This window comes from Pungitius pungitius, chromosome 1 (genome assembly GCF_949316345.1).
Source record: "Pungitius pungitius chromosome 1, fPunPun2.1, whole genome shotgun sequence".
Lineage (NCBI taxonomy): Eukaryota > Metazoa > Chordata > Actinopteri > Perciformes > Gasterosteidae > Pungitius > Pungitius pungitius.
The window spans coordinates 12,320,333-12,335,815 of record NC_084900.1 but is presented as its reverse complement, the minus strand read 5'-3'; the positions used below and the strand labels follow the sequence as shown (position 1 = coordinate 12,335,815).

Sequence of the window (15,483 nt, the reverse complement as noted above, 5' to 3'; positions counted from 1 at the left end):
TAAAATAGATTCTTTGCCTTTTCTTGATGATTTAAATTTTACCACTTTTGCCCTTTTTTCCTGAACAGAACTATAATCTGAATTCAATCTAAATTGGCAGCCTGAAAAAGCTGCCCGTTGTCCAAAAGCATAAACTGTCTTAACATTTGCATATTTCCACGAGGACCTCTGACCCCGTTTTGGTAGGTGTTTTGTGTGTTGGGGACCTTTGTTACTTGCAGCTGTCTGCGTGGCTTGATGTGTTGGCAGCCAAGATCCACTTGCCCGTATGCTTTGAAGTCCCAGAGCTGTAGCATCAAACAGGACAGAAGGGGGAGGATGAATGGGTTTCGATCTTGCTCTGTCAGGTGTTGTAGATCAGCATGCCAGGTCTGACACAGTGAGAAACTTACCAGGGATGAAAGGAGGAACGTCTCTCAGAACAGCAGAGTTAATGAGCGCAGTCCATTTTACATCAGAAGAGGTTTATAGAGGCACATGATTTTGGTCTACAGCTGAAAACTTTGATACTGATAACTTTTAGTGGCATAGGCAAAAAACTAGGCAAACAACTGGTTCGAAGACATTTAGCATAATTTGGTGTCTTCAATAGTCTCAAGTTTCAGTGTTGGACACTGGTCTTTTCTTCAAAAAGAATTCAAGAGGTCATCCAATAAACAGTAAAGGTTTTTATGTCAATCTATTCCTTTAGTTATATTTTTTCTATGTAGTACTCTCAGTCATGTCTTAGTCATGTCTATATGCATATATTCACATGCAAATGACAGACTCAGGCTCAGTTTCACCATTTACAAATACTACTGTCACGGTTTGGGTTCACGTCTTGTCTTATTTTGTAGTTTCATGCCTCTTGTGTCCCTGGGTTGGATTCACTTCCTGCCACTTCCCTTGCACGCTGTGTGTGCACACAGATGTCTGCTTCTGTGAGCGTAAAGTGGAGACAGAAATGACATAAGATAAATACGATCAGGCTTTTAAAGTTTTACACACACTCCTTGTGAAACATAAGCTAATCTTCTACTTCACAGATGAGTACATCTGTTCATTTCAATGGGGATTTGCTTCATGACTGTCACAAACACACGCACACACACACACACACACACGTATGTAAGTCCCGGAAACCCACAGGGATATATTCATAATTAATTTAAGTCAGATGTATTTGTGTTAGATTGAGTAGGTTAAAGTGTGATTATTGTTTTTTGATTACTGTGGGAGTGTTGTTGTCTTAAGCAATTAGCCATTGTGAGAGAATAGTAATAATACAATTTGTTATACTATGTAGAAGAATTTGGATCTGGTCAAGTATCTGGAGCCTAGGAAACACTGTTTGTACATTAACTGTATGCCAAGTTAGTTCCCAAACTCAATTCACTTACAAATAATCAAGGAAGAAAAAATATCCCTTATATCTCTTACTGCAGTAAAACAACTAATGCCACTCGTTTAAATCCCTCTATGAGTAAAAGCAGTCAAACTCTTAGTTGGTTATCAGCTGAATGTATTTATTGTGCTAGTATATTTTATGTCACTTTTGAATTTGTGCCAACAACTCTCTTATCTTATGACTTCATGCAGTAAAAAGCTTGCTGTTGGAAAATAAATTATTGTTTTTCTAGTCCAAATATAAGTAGCAGGTGTGCTTTTAAATGCAATCTCACAAATGAGATGACCCCCTACAGTACATTTGTGTCATCACTTTTAGCAAAGGATGAGTCGACGTGGGCATCTTTTAATCCAAGTATGCTTTCTGTCAGCATTCACACAACAGTGAAGACGCAACGTGATGAAAAAAGTGTTGGCTCATCCCTCTGGAAAAGCTTTCTATGCAATTAGAGGCAAGATGGTGTCGGCAGGTTGATGAGTCAGAATGGTGGTAGTGGTGTAAAATTTCAGCACCACGGCCAACGCCAATAAGACCGTCGTACTCTTATATATGTATATACGCATATATACCAGGGCTGTCAAAATGGACGTGTTAATCTATGCGATTAATGTGGCCGAGATTAACGTGATACGTCGGAGGATCTGCCGTGCGCCCGAGGCCCCCAAAAGACTCCCATTTTGTGACGTGTGATTGAGTAGCATGAAGATCTTTGAGATCCCAGCTGATGTAGTGGTGGTAGGCTTGTGAGGACCAGCCGACCATGATGGATGGGGTGTTCTGCAATGCCATTGAGGGAGGCTGTGGTAGCGAATCTGGTGGCTGCTTTGCCGGATTCTGAGATGAAGCGTGGGCCTGTTGGTGATGGCTTTGGGATTGTCGAAGCTGCAAGTACGTAGAAAGGGTTTCGAATGGACTCAGGGATGACTATCTTAAGGAAAAGCCACGGGGCTGTCGGCCTGATTGGTTGGTTTCGTTTGCTTTTAGTAGAATGTCATGGTGTCTTCCGAAAGACGGTATAAGTCGGATATGCAGGCATGGTGACATCTCACATCTCCTCTCCATTCTGTTTAAAAGTTATTGCACCTGATTAATCTATAATCACTGCCAGCAGTCTATTTATCAGAAGGTATGGATGGCAGGCACTGAAGAATGTACATTTTTCAAAACTCAGAACGATTATTCTCGCCATAAAATGTTGTAGAGCACTGCAACCCCCAAATTAGCCTTACTATTGCTGGAACATCTTTCCTGAACATGCCACACCCCCGAGCAGTAGTGTTTTTTACACAACCTGCTCCTCACAGGTTAATCTGATTCCTCTCAAGTTTTCAGAAAAGACTTGACATAACCTTGATAATGCTTCACTGTGAATATTGCAAGAATCCGTGGCGAGAGGAAGCATCGGCAAAGTAGTGTCGTGAATGATATTTTGAAGGAAAATGACGACTCTCACTCTCGGACGCTTTGTCCGACGGCTGCAGGAGCTCTTGGATGATTTTCTAGCCACTTGGTCAGTACCCCAACATGCGGAGTAGAACCCGTTCAACACTGCTCGCAGCTTTAATTATATTAGCTTTCGCAAATAACATTTGTATCCAGAACATTACCCTTTAAATTGAAATCCCTCATCATTTTCCCTATACGAAAATGCACTTTCTTACTAATTTGCCCCACAAATATTCTTAGAGGTTTCTTCACCAACTGTTACTTTATCTTGTTTTGTCTGTCTACTTACAGGTCTGCTGACTATGGCACCACCTACACCAAACTCAACCTGATGCCAGGGACAACTATTGTGGTGACCAGCTTTTATATCTGTCCAAACAACAAAAAAAAGGTAGGAAGACACAGACTTTTTGGAAGGGTTGTGTTCCTTGCTATTTGTAATATTTTCAAATGTATGATATTTCTGGTGGTAAAAAAGACGCAACCAGTTACAACCATTGATTTGATGTCATGATACAAATGTTTACTTCCTCTGACATTGTTTTTAAATGTATTTCTTTATGCAATATCTGTGGGTTAGCTATAATATACGAGCTAGCCATATATTTATCTGTGTGTGTGTGTATATATATATATACACAATACACACACACACACATAGCATATGTAATGCTGCTAAATGCTGCTGATCTTGAACTACATATTTGGCCACACTTACCACACTCAATCCACAAGCAGCTTCAAAAAGATCAATCGGATAATAAAAGATACCAAAAATTACACTTAGCAAATTAAACTGACATGCATAGGAACTGCAAACGGCTGTACATTTACTGCAGGGTTTATTGCCCACAGTTAGGAGGGGGAAGAGAGAGAGAGAGATGTCTGGTAATTCAAACCAAGGATGAAGCTGCTGCTTAACCACACTTCTGGCCAGGCAGCGGAAGCTTTCTCCTGCTGATGGAGGACTAGTTGATCATCAAATATGTTGATCCCTCTAACTAAATATCAGCATTCTGCTATGTATGTACTTCTTCTTTTCAGCGTCATCAGGTACATTAATTACCTCTACACGCATACAAACCCACCTGCATTAGTGACGTTTGTTCAATTCTGCTAATCTCAATAGATAAGAGGATTACTCTCTTTCAAGGGATCACACATAAAAGGTGTGATGGGCCTTGAGTGATCAATTGGACTTGCTTCGTTGAGATCTCTATTTAAGATGTGCTCAAGAACTAAAGCTCCCAGGGACTGGCGACTTTCAACGCCAGTAGAGTCGTAATATACTTTGAGAGTGAAAGCTCAGTGTGCTCTCCCGTGAGAATTTCCTTTAACCTAAGTGTATACGAGTCTGTCAACTGAGCAAGCGTTTGCAAGTCTGTTTCCATGTTCAATGCTTACTTTGTGGTCTACAGAAAGAAAGTTTCCACTGTTAAAGAGTAGATCTGAAAAGTTAAAAAATGATATGAAAGAGATATAAAACTAAGATCTTTACCAGCCTTGATCGCAATAATTGCAGGGATCCAGATTATATTAACAAATGCTGGTCCGCATACATGTGCACAAGAGAGGCCATAATCCTATGGCAAATCTATGCTTAATCATCAATGTCTCCCAAACAGCTTTGCGTGTATTATTAATCCACTCCTCAAGGGAGACTGAAAGAGGCAGCTTTCCTAAGAAGATGGATCAGCTTCTCACTATTGGGTATAACTTCTGCAACTCTGAGTGGTAGTAGAAGGTATTCAAAACATGACCAAATGTAATGAAAACAAGAGAAAGAAGTATGTTAACCCAATCCCTAACAGATCAACCATTCTGTACAGTTACAGAATTACTATAGCCAGGATGAAAACAATAAACATCCATCTACTATCTATTGGCGGATCTACACTGGAGATCCGCCAATTAAAATGATGACATACCAACCATTGGTGTTTTTCACCGTCATTCTCCGTCCCATCCACTATCCTCAACCTCATCTGCATCCTGTAGTTTGGCGCAATAAAATTATAATTTTGAGTAGGTTTAAACACAAAAAGATTTTCCCATCTATACTAAAGAAACAAGAATAGCAGCACCATTCTTCAGCACTGACACAGCACTGTAGAGATGTGTTTGGAGAATTGTTGTCGTCTCTGACCAGCATTGATGGAAGCTCAAGGATTTTGTGTTAACTTGTGCAATGACAAAGGCCCGCTGACATCAGCTGCTTTTGGCCTAAATGGATTGACCTAACCAGGATCCACCAAGACACATCAATAGGAAGTGAGCCGGAATCAATGAATCACCTTGCTATCTGCTGGCTAACCCTGCGGGGAAACCAGACATTGAACTAAATGTCAGTTAATATTTTATTGCAGCAACAAAAGTCATGGCCAAATCATGCAAAAAATATGGAACGAATGATTTTGAGCTTTTTGTGTCACACAATGCATCTGGAAACATCTATTATTGTTACGCACTCCCCTCAAGAGAGGAGACCGTAACACGCCGTCACACGGGAGCGTGCTGCAAGGTTGGTGAAGTGATGAGGTTGTGTGGGTTCACAAGCAGGACAAACACAAAGCAGTACCGTTTAAACCAGGTTTATTTAACCTATAATACGGTAACGGGGAAATGGGGCTGAGTGGAACCAAAGCAAAAAAATTAACCAATGGAAAAAGACCCCTGACCTATTCAGCCTACACACGAACAACTAAGCACTCGATCTAAAATAAATAGGGGGGGGGGGGGGGGGGCCTCAGGGCCTCTTACCTAAACACTCCCAGTGTGCTGTCCTCTTTTCCCTGGGACAACTGAAGAAAAATGAACAGTACAAACGACTAAATAAAGGACAGAATACTTAAGTGAACAATGTAACATACACCAAATCAACGACCAAATACACACACCATAACCAGAGGTACATATCCACAAAGACGAGCGTGAACAGCGCTTAAAAACAAAAAGGATATGTCAGTGGAAAAATGTCTCAAACAAGGTGTGTCAAAGTGTATGGGTCACAATGGGTGTAAACAAAGAAAACCCTCTCCACTCAAAAACAGCTCTCCTTTTAAGAAGTGGAATTCTCCATTTAATTGGCTGTGGGTGAGGTTGATTAGTGGATGCAGGTGGGAGCTGGCACTGGAGATTACTGCCCTGTGGGTTTATCCGAACACCTGTGGGAACACCAATTAGCACACACACCCTGAGCACGCTGAGGCACATCAAAATGATCAAAGATGATTTGAATGAACATTTGAATGCTGTGCAAAAATAAATGCCAGGCAGAGACAGTTATTGCCACAGAAAATACTTTGTTTCAGTATTTTAACAGACCTATTTCTCTAAATATTGGGTTACTAAAATTAATTGTTGCTATTCCCTTTATGATGTACTCTTTTCATAAAAGTGGTCCAAGTTTAGTTCCACAAGATTTAGTTTTGCACTGCATAAAGAAAAAAAACAGTAGATTTTTTTTTTTTCATCTAGAGCCAATACACCAAAACCAGAGTCTAAGTGCATGAGCCCTAGTGAATGTTGATATGCATAATGCACAAGACACCCTTCAGTTAATGCAATCACATTCTAGTCAAGGTGGCCGAGAACGTCTCCGGTTACGTATGTAACCTTAGTTCCCTGAGGGGAACAAGACGCTGTAGGAACGCCCCTCCGTGACCGCGCCATGAAGCACGTGTAAAATCAGTCCAATGGCGAGCTGGTACGTCATAGGCGTGCGACGCCAGGACCAGGAAGCTATGAAGAGCCCCGAAACACAAGCCCATTCATCTCTGAACGGCCGTATCAAGTGCCACGGGCATCCCGGGAGTATGGGATGAACACACAGTGTCTCGTTCCCCTCAGGGAACTAAGGTTACATACGTAACCGGAGACGTTCCCTATCAGGGAACTCGAGCTGCGTAAAAAACGCTGTGGGAACACCAATACCCACTCCGGCATATGAGCCAGTGACTGTGGTGTGAAGTCAGGGCGCACATTCTGACGAGAGAACCTGCGCTGCAGGCGTGGAGTTAAGGTCAAGATGATAAAACCTCACAAACGTGTGGGGAGAGGACCAGCCTGCCGCCATACAAACGTTGTGCAGCGACACTTTACCCGACAAGAGGGCTTTAGAAGCCGCCATACCCCTGGTAGAATGGGCCCGGGCAGCCAAAGGTGCGGGCTGACCGGCCGATTCATAGTCAAGTGAGATGACCTCAACCACCCACTTGCTCATCCTCTGTTTAGACACCGGGCCCCCAGTGTTGGGTGGTCCGAAACATACAAACAGCTGTTCGGAATGTCTACACAGGGCAGTTCTGTGGCTGTATGAGTCTAGAGCCCTAACCGGGCAGAGGAGGTTCAGCTTTGCTTGGTCCGACGTCCGGAAAGGAGGAGGACAGAAGTCCTGCAGCACGAGAGGCCCGACCGAACTGGACCGCGCCTTGTTCCACTTCCTGTTTGGAAGTGTGTGTGTATGTCCTCAGGATGTCCAGCTGTGAGAGCTCAACTTTGTTAAACTGAGTGATGTCTTTTAAACAGACATATTGGCTGATGAAGGTCAACCAGATTGATGGTGTTCCCATCAAGCAATCTACAGAAACATTTAAAATACAAATGACAATTCTCTAAATGATACAGTAGAAGACCAATACTTTTTACATTTTGATATTTACATTAATGCAGGATAGCTGCTGTTTGCTTATTGATATCCTAAGCTCTTTACAGGATAGAAATGCAGGATTGTGATTAAAACATTAAAACGTTTGTCAAAGCCCTCCCTGGTTTATTATGAGAATAGGATAAACTTGTTTGCGCCTCTACTGTCTTTACCAATAAAGAGCAGTATGAAAACACTGGACCGTAAATTGACCATGCTGCTCTGGGAAGTGTGTTGAGAACAAGCGAGTAACACACACATCCACAGTTTTCAAGTAGTGCAGCCAGATGTGAGGAATACTGCTCGCTGCCTATCTGCAGTCCTCACCATACTAATGAAAATTAAATTTTATTTTATAGTATATATTTCCTGAGATGGGTTTGCATTTCAAGGAAATACCAAATACTGCAAATCTTCTGGGAGTTGTAATTTGAACAGTGTTTTAGTTATTTTAGGTGAAGCAATCAGTCAAGTTCATTGTTATAGAGCCCACTTTCCCATTCATTTAAATTAATTTAAATTTGTGACGCATGATGACTGTGGACTTTACATGAACAGCGGGAGGTTGCCTTTTTTTCATATGCAGGCCGATGAATATGTTAGCTCTATAAAACAGATGGATGGATAAGGCAACTTTTTGCATGGATTTATAAACTACCTCTCTAGCTAGCAAGCCAAAAGTAATGGCCGTGTTGGTGCCATACATTTCTAAAATGAGGTCGCAGACACCAGAAAAGACAGAACTTACAATTAAATTAACAAAACATGAACATATGATTTATAAATGGTACATATGTTGTGTCAGCCGTAAAGCAAAACCAAATCAAACAAAATAAAAACGTTCACATAAATCTGCGGATTATTTGATATGCACAATTGTTCTGTGGACTGAGTGACTAATATGGTGAAATTACACATTGACCATTTGAACTCTGAACTGTTTTCTTTGCTTCCTCCTCCTGTCTTTTTCACTTTTCAGGTAGTGCTGGTAGGTTCATCCACAAATGAAAGGGATCAGATGCTGTTTATCAGCACAGACGAAGGTTCCTCCTTTCAGCGGCTGTCCATCTCCTTCATGCCGGACACTCTCATCTTCCACCCCAAGGAAGAAGACAAGCTCTTGGCCTACTGTAAAGATGGCAGGGTGGGTATTTTATCAACCTATGGAGCTTAAAGAATAACCAAGAAGACAAGAGTGATGTATGAGCAGCAATGCATTCAATTCAATTCATTTTATTTTGTACAGCCCAAAATCACAAATTGGCCTCAGAGAGCATTATAGTCTTCAAAATCCGTACACATCCTCTGTCCTGAAGCTAGGGCTGTCAAAATTGACACGCTAATCTGTGCCAAGATTAATGCGATTCAAATACTTTAATGCTTTGTTTACTTCCGGTGTGGACTGAACCCGTAAATTAAACCGCACTCTTATATATAAAGTGATTACTCGTTAATTGTTGGAATGCATTGATGCAGTAATCTAGTGTAGAAGTAAAAAATCCATGAACTCGTTTCTCTGCATCACTTTGAAGCTTTCAATATATTATGTAGTTGAAGTAAAATGTTCTAGTCTATGCAACCGGGTACAATGATCAATGTTGTCATTATAGCACTCAGGTCAAACAAGACAAGAAAAGTCCTTTGTCGGATGCGAGTAGAAGATCATTTGTATTTTCCACCAGTGCTGTTTCTGTGCTACAATACACTCTAAATCCTGACTGAAAATCCTTAAACAAACCTTTCTTATGTAGAAAGTCACACAACTGATTTGCCACTGCTTTCTCATGGATCTTAGAGAGGTAGGGAATAGTGATAGGTCAATAGTTGGTCAACACCTCTGTGTTCTTGCATTCTAAGGATTGAGGAATGGCCCTCGTGTCAAAGCATCAAGTTCAATATGGTTGCAATCAATACTATATAATCTCAGGAAAGACACTATAATAAAATACAGGTCTAATAAATAATAATAACATTAGAAATGAACTTGGTGAACAATGAAATGTAGTAGCATTGTTTAATGAACTGAGTTGATCCACATAGACCAAGGACCGGATCCGGCCTAGGGAGGGTCCAGTGCAGCCTGCCGGATGACTTAAGACAAAAGACATCAACTGCATTTCTTTAAAAGTAGCTGCTATTCCTTAAAAAGTCCACTGAGGGTCGCACTCTGTGAGCGAGCGCCTGCCAGGAGGATCGACGACAGCGTTCCTCCAGGCAGAAAATGACGGCGTGCAACCTCCCCCCGTCGACCAGACCATCCGCATGCATGCACCCCCCCCCCAGTGTGTGGCCCCTGATATAGACTGAATGTATCCTCTTTTTCAACGTATATCTTATAATTGAGCACAAGGTTAGGCTTCTTAATGTAATGCTTTATACTTATATTCCCTGTCTAATTGTGGTGCTTTGTCTTACTTTGTATCCAGCTCTTTGCTTCGATGGACCTGGGCCGCACGTGGACTTTGCTTCAGGAGCGTGTGAACAAGGACAAATTCTTCTGGTAATTTGTCATCATCGGCAAATAAGGATTTCAAGACTTATGTTGTAACAAATGGGTCAGCAGACCTAATACATAGTGTTCTAAGAATCAAATTATAAACAAGTAGAACAGTAATGCCAAGTGTACAGTAATGTGGTATTGTGAAAATTGACTTAAAGATTATAAAAACGGAAGTCTCCTAAGAATGACAAAATCTTGCAAAAACTCTCTTTGGAAACGGCTGTAAATGTAGCAGTGTGCTGCTTGGAAATGGCTGGTTAAAGAGGAGGTGGTTAACATTGCAGTTTTACCTCTATTTCTGATTCAATTTATTATCCATGGTCATCCATGGTATACTGATGGATTGAGTTATTCTTCCAGGTCAGTATCTGATGTGGATATGGACCCTGATCTGGTGCACATGGAAATGCAAGACACAAGTGGAGGTATTGTGATTTTACATGCACTATTTGTATGGTAACTCATGATACTGTTGTGGGTCTGGTAAGAAAAAACACAGTTAGAATTCAAACTGGCATTACTGATTAGAATACAATTGATTGGTGTATTTACTCACAAAGGCAAAGAAAAGGTGTGAAACTTTGTCACACATACCACCCAACCATGAGAAGTCAATTAGGCCAATAAAATGTAAACCCTATGGTGGGTTATAAGCAAATGGATCAATGTATACCAATGTGGTAAATAATAAAGACTGATAAGTAGAAGGTTCATTCCAAAAGAGCTTTTAAAGAGCTATGACAGAGAAGATTCACAAGGAGGCGAAACTTACCAAAAACCTATTGAGATGGTTGGCAAAAGGGTTAGGTAGAAGGGATGTCAGCAAATTGCCCATCACGCCAACGTTGTTTGCAGCTGCAGCTGGCTTAAAAGCACCCTATTTTGGTCAAAACAGTTCAGCATAGCCCCAGAATTAGGGGCTATGCTGCTGCGGCAATTAGGTTTTGTAGAAGTGCAGTGATGTGTGCTGTGTTATATACTAAGAGTTGACTTGTAGACTTGTCCCGATTGGCCAGCTAAACCTATGCAAAATCATATTTGTCAAAATGTGGCTCTGGGTAGTAGGAGGCGATTACCCATCGAGTCTAATAGAGGGCAATCAGTTCTTTGCGTTCTCAACTACATAATTATCTTCGATGATTGTGAGTCGATTAAAACTGTGAAACATCTGCCACAGAGCAGGGAGACAAACGAGCGACCTGCTAGAAGGAACAAGTTTTGTCAATACAGGCGGGTCGTGGGCAAGGAGGGAGGACTCAGACCGGTGGCTGGGGGCCAAAACTGCGCAGTGGGGAGTTAAAAATTGTAAACTGACTAAATTGTGATGAGGGCGATTTATAAAGTCCATTCACCGGTGTTTCTCCCTGCACCATGATGTCCACTTCTGAACCACGTGTTTTAAGACGTGCTTTCAGACGTGAGAGCCTGTTCTGGCTAACTGAGTTAATCGGATCATTTTCAGGATAAGATGGCGTAGATCAGGCTTTTTGGTTCCCCGAAGCGGGTTTGGCTAAATCACCATAGCAACATATGGAGCGCCAGCGCAGGTTTATTTGAGCCAGCTGGATTACGGAAGAAAGGGAAGCTCTCTTCCTCATTGATGAAGGATCGATATCAGTTAGATTAACGTTTTAAACGAGAGACAGTTCTCCGACTTCACAAAGACCCGTTATGACATCACAATGATGTCCTGTATGAACCCTCATCGATGCTCAGGATTTTCCTGTTACGTGGTAAACACCACACTAAATCGATTGTCCCACAGACTGTCTCACACACTGTCTCTCATACTGTCTTTCATACTGTCTCACATAGCGTCTCTCATACTGTCTCATACACTGCCTCACACACTGTCTCTTCTGTCTCACACACTCTCATACTGTTTCATACGGTCTCTCATACTGTGCATGTTTGTACAGTGTTGCGATGCAGAGAACATCTGGAAAACCGCTGTATGTTTTGCTCTTATTTGGCGCTTAATGAATTTCTGGATCTTCTATGTTGATCAAATGTCTGATTATAAACAATATACAGGTGAAACTCGAAAAATTAGTAATTCAACTTAAAAGGTGAAACTAATATATTATATAGACTCATTACATGCAAAGTGAGATATTTCAAGCCTTTATTTGATATCATTTAGATGATTATGGCTATATAATCTGAAAGAGTTGAGATCATTATTTTCGCCAGCAACATCTCATTGGATGATGATGCATTCCATGAAGCCTCCTGCCAGTAGGCACATTTAAATAAATATAATCTGATTGAGTTATGAGGGACTTAAAATGAGCCTATGATGCCATGAAATGCCATGATTATATGATTCATTTAATTTAATTTTGTACAGCACATTATCAAAAAATTGTCTCAGAGGGCTTTACAGTCATGTGACAGCCTCTATCATCTGGTCGTCAGCAGAGGAAAACTACGCTCTTCATTTAAGTTTATTTGCCGTTGTACTGTTAAAAATCCTTGTTTCGGTGATTGACTCTTCCGCCTTCTAACATAAGACATAAGATTTTCCTGATGACTGACATCTGGACAGTTTGAGCGTAGATCAGCCTTTGAGGAACCGAGATTGCCAGACATCAATCATCTCGTTAATTTGAGCTGGATAATGGAACATTTGATCGACTTAGTTCAACCAAGTATGAGCAACAGGGCCCAGATGTCATGAAAGCTTAAGTTAATCCCTTAAATTTCCTTACTTTGTTATGCCAATTCAAATATAGTCATACACTGATGGCAAAGTGTATACACATGGAAGCCTTTTGGGGTTCAGTTTCCAGCCGATTGGACACCAGTTAATGGTAAATAGACTGTACCTGTAGTTGTGCATGGTTAGAGTGTGTTTGATTATTAGCTAGTAAGAAACCAAATTAAGAATAAATGATGTAAATATGATCAATCACAAAAAAAACAGAAACACTAAGACCAAGATGTCCAGCTATTATCACACAACACATGCACAAAGTTATCACAGAAAACGTTTCTTTAAAGTATATTATAGTTCATAAACTTCCAACAATACCAGTCAGGTTAATAATATTTGAACAACAACAACAACCGCTATACAACAACAATCCTACTATCCAATCAATATAAAAAACTATCGGGTTTTACAAGTACTAGAAGCCAAACGCATGACACACAAATAGATTACAGGCAAAGTGGGTTTAATCGATTGTCTGGGTTCATTTCTCTGAAAATGCCGTAGCTGCAGCCCTTCTGGCCAACTGGTACCTGTCTGCCATTGTGCAGCCAAGCCTGAAAGGCCTCCTCAGGCCCGTCCTCCCAATCTTGCCTCTCCAGGTTTTTTCATGAGCATTTGAAGTCACCCTGCAGAACTATGCAGTCCCTAGTCAGCCTACAATAAAGCTCTACCCAACCTCACTAGCTATCCCTGCATTGGTTGGCCCATAGATTTCTTTTGGCTATGCCGAGCAGGGCCTCCATGCCCTTGTCGGCATATTCCATGCCACGTTCTGGCTTCAGAAAGGGGCTTTGATTTACAAGGTGCAACAACTTGATTCAAGCTGATTCATCAATATTTACTGAATCAAGCTTGGTCTGGCCCCTCACCTCACCTCAATTCAATTCAATTTTGCATAGCCCTAAATTAAGTATTTAACTCAGGGAGCTTTAGAGTCTGTACACATGCAACATCTGCAATGCCGAAACACTCTCATCGGCACGGGAAAAACTGCCCTAGAAATGAAAAAACCCTTCAACAGGGAAAAAAAAAGGAATAAACCCTAGGGAGAGGTGGTATCCCTCTCCCAAGATGGACAGAATGCAATGGATGTCTACAGGATGTTTACAGAATGAACTACGTAAAAGATGTACGTTACGACAGAAATTATTTAAATATTGTGAGCAGTAAGGCAGGGCCGCTGCAGGAATAACAACCATCAGATCAAACCACCATCAGATATACACCCCACAGAAACCCTTGTAGGGGAAAAGTACTTCAGGAAAGAAGCAAATTCGGTAACATTGGTTTAGGATGACACTAATACAACGTCAAAGAATAAGCTAGCTCGAGAAATATCAAAAAGGATTTATTAACTAACAGACGCAAACACGGTTTAAAAGTGAATTTCACTATGCATAGTGTAATATTTCGTGTAATAGAGAATCTCCTTCCCCACAGTCAATTCCAACATCAAAGTATGGATCTCCGAAGACTCTGAAGATTCCCCGCAGGGTGTCTTTCTTTTTGCATTTGTCGGGGTGTGTTCATTATTTTTACAGTCTTTTGCGATTTGCTGCACATCCAAAAGTCACCGCTTCCATTGTCCACACCCAGGCATTTTATTACCTTCCTCACTGGCTCCATCTGGTGACCGAACCTGGAATCCCTCGATCACCTATTCAAACCCTAAGCTCATCAATATCACAAAATATGAATTGAATTGATTACACCTAATCACCTAATATTCAAGTAAACACAGTACGGCATGCATTATATCATCATTATCATCTAATGCACTCTACTCATAACATGTCCCATCATCATTATATTTCATAACATCATAAACCTTATATTTAACTAATTTGATGAAACACAAAATCAAACAGTTGACACAGAGTCCTTCAATCTGCACACATGCAACATCCCCAGTCCAATTTTTTACCGCTAGGCGTGCTTTTCTGCTTGAATTCCTAACAATAACAGCAGCAGGTGTCAGCAGGGCCATGGCACGAGGCAGGTGCAGATATAACTATGATTCATGGAAACCTGGGAGTAGAAAAAGCACAAAAACTTTGTGGAAGAAGCCGATTCAGTGATGTGCATTAATGAAATGTGATATTCACACGGACGCACCTGCGACCACATTGGATCCCTTACCCAGAGTCATTGGCCCCCATCACCAAAGATCACTTGCTGTGGTACCACTATTTTACTTGTCCCTGTGCAATCCTGTTTAAATAAATGTATGGTATAAAAAGCATCAAAAATATATGGGAATTTTCCTCTCATTCTTGATTCCTTTATCCATCACTGTTTTCACATAACATAGCTTGCACGTTCTGAGAATTCAGTAAATTGTTATAGAAATAATGTACATCCTAACGTAATGTAAAATGCAATGTATTGCCACATATTACTTGTGAACCTTCACAAATATGTGGCCAACATTTCTTATTAATTCATATTTTGTACATAAAAGCAACTTGTTTTTTTGTTTGTGTGCCGCTGCAGGTCATCTGTACGTTACCTGTCTCATCCAAAACTGTTCGGACAAAATGGTTAAGGCTCAGTTTCTTGGAAAAATAGACCACAACTCACTGCTGGTGAAGGACGACTACATATTTGTCAAGGTAAACATCTCTATAAAACGATGAGGTGAAAGGTATAACAATTTATTAGATAATTATTTCAGTGAAACAAAAAAAAGGTTTCTGATTCTGGTCTTTTTTTCTTTTCCTAAATATTAAAAGCAATTTTCTCTTGAATGTAGAGGTATGTACTTCCATGGACTCGCTAACTGCCTA

At 40.8% G+C, this 15,483-nt stretch overlaps 1 protein-coding gene across 4 annotated transcripts in view; it reads left to right on the top strand.

Moving 5' to 3' along the window:
* Positions 1-15,483, top strand: part of sorcs2 (sortilin-related VPS10 domain containing receptor 2) — a 61,165-nt gene that overhangs the window by 27,708 nt on the left and 17,974 nt on the right. For all 4 annotated transcript variants that reach the window (XM_037479321.2, XM_037479320.2, XM_037479319.2 and 1 more), the window contains exons 3-7: positions 3,128-3,227; positions 8,461-8,625; positions 9,908-9,981; positions 10,342-10,406; positions 15,191-15,309. In XM_037479321.2, the coding sequence (XP_037335218.2) occupies positions 3,128-3,227; positions 8,461-8,625; positions 9,908-9,981; positions 10,342-10,406; positions 15,191-15,309 (523 nt within the window). The remainder of the gene's footprint in view (positions 1-3,127; positions 3,228-8,460; positions 8,626-9,907; positions 9,982-10,341; positions 10,407-15,190; positions 15,310-15,483) is intronic.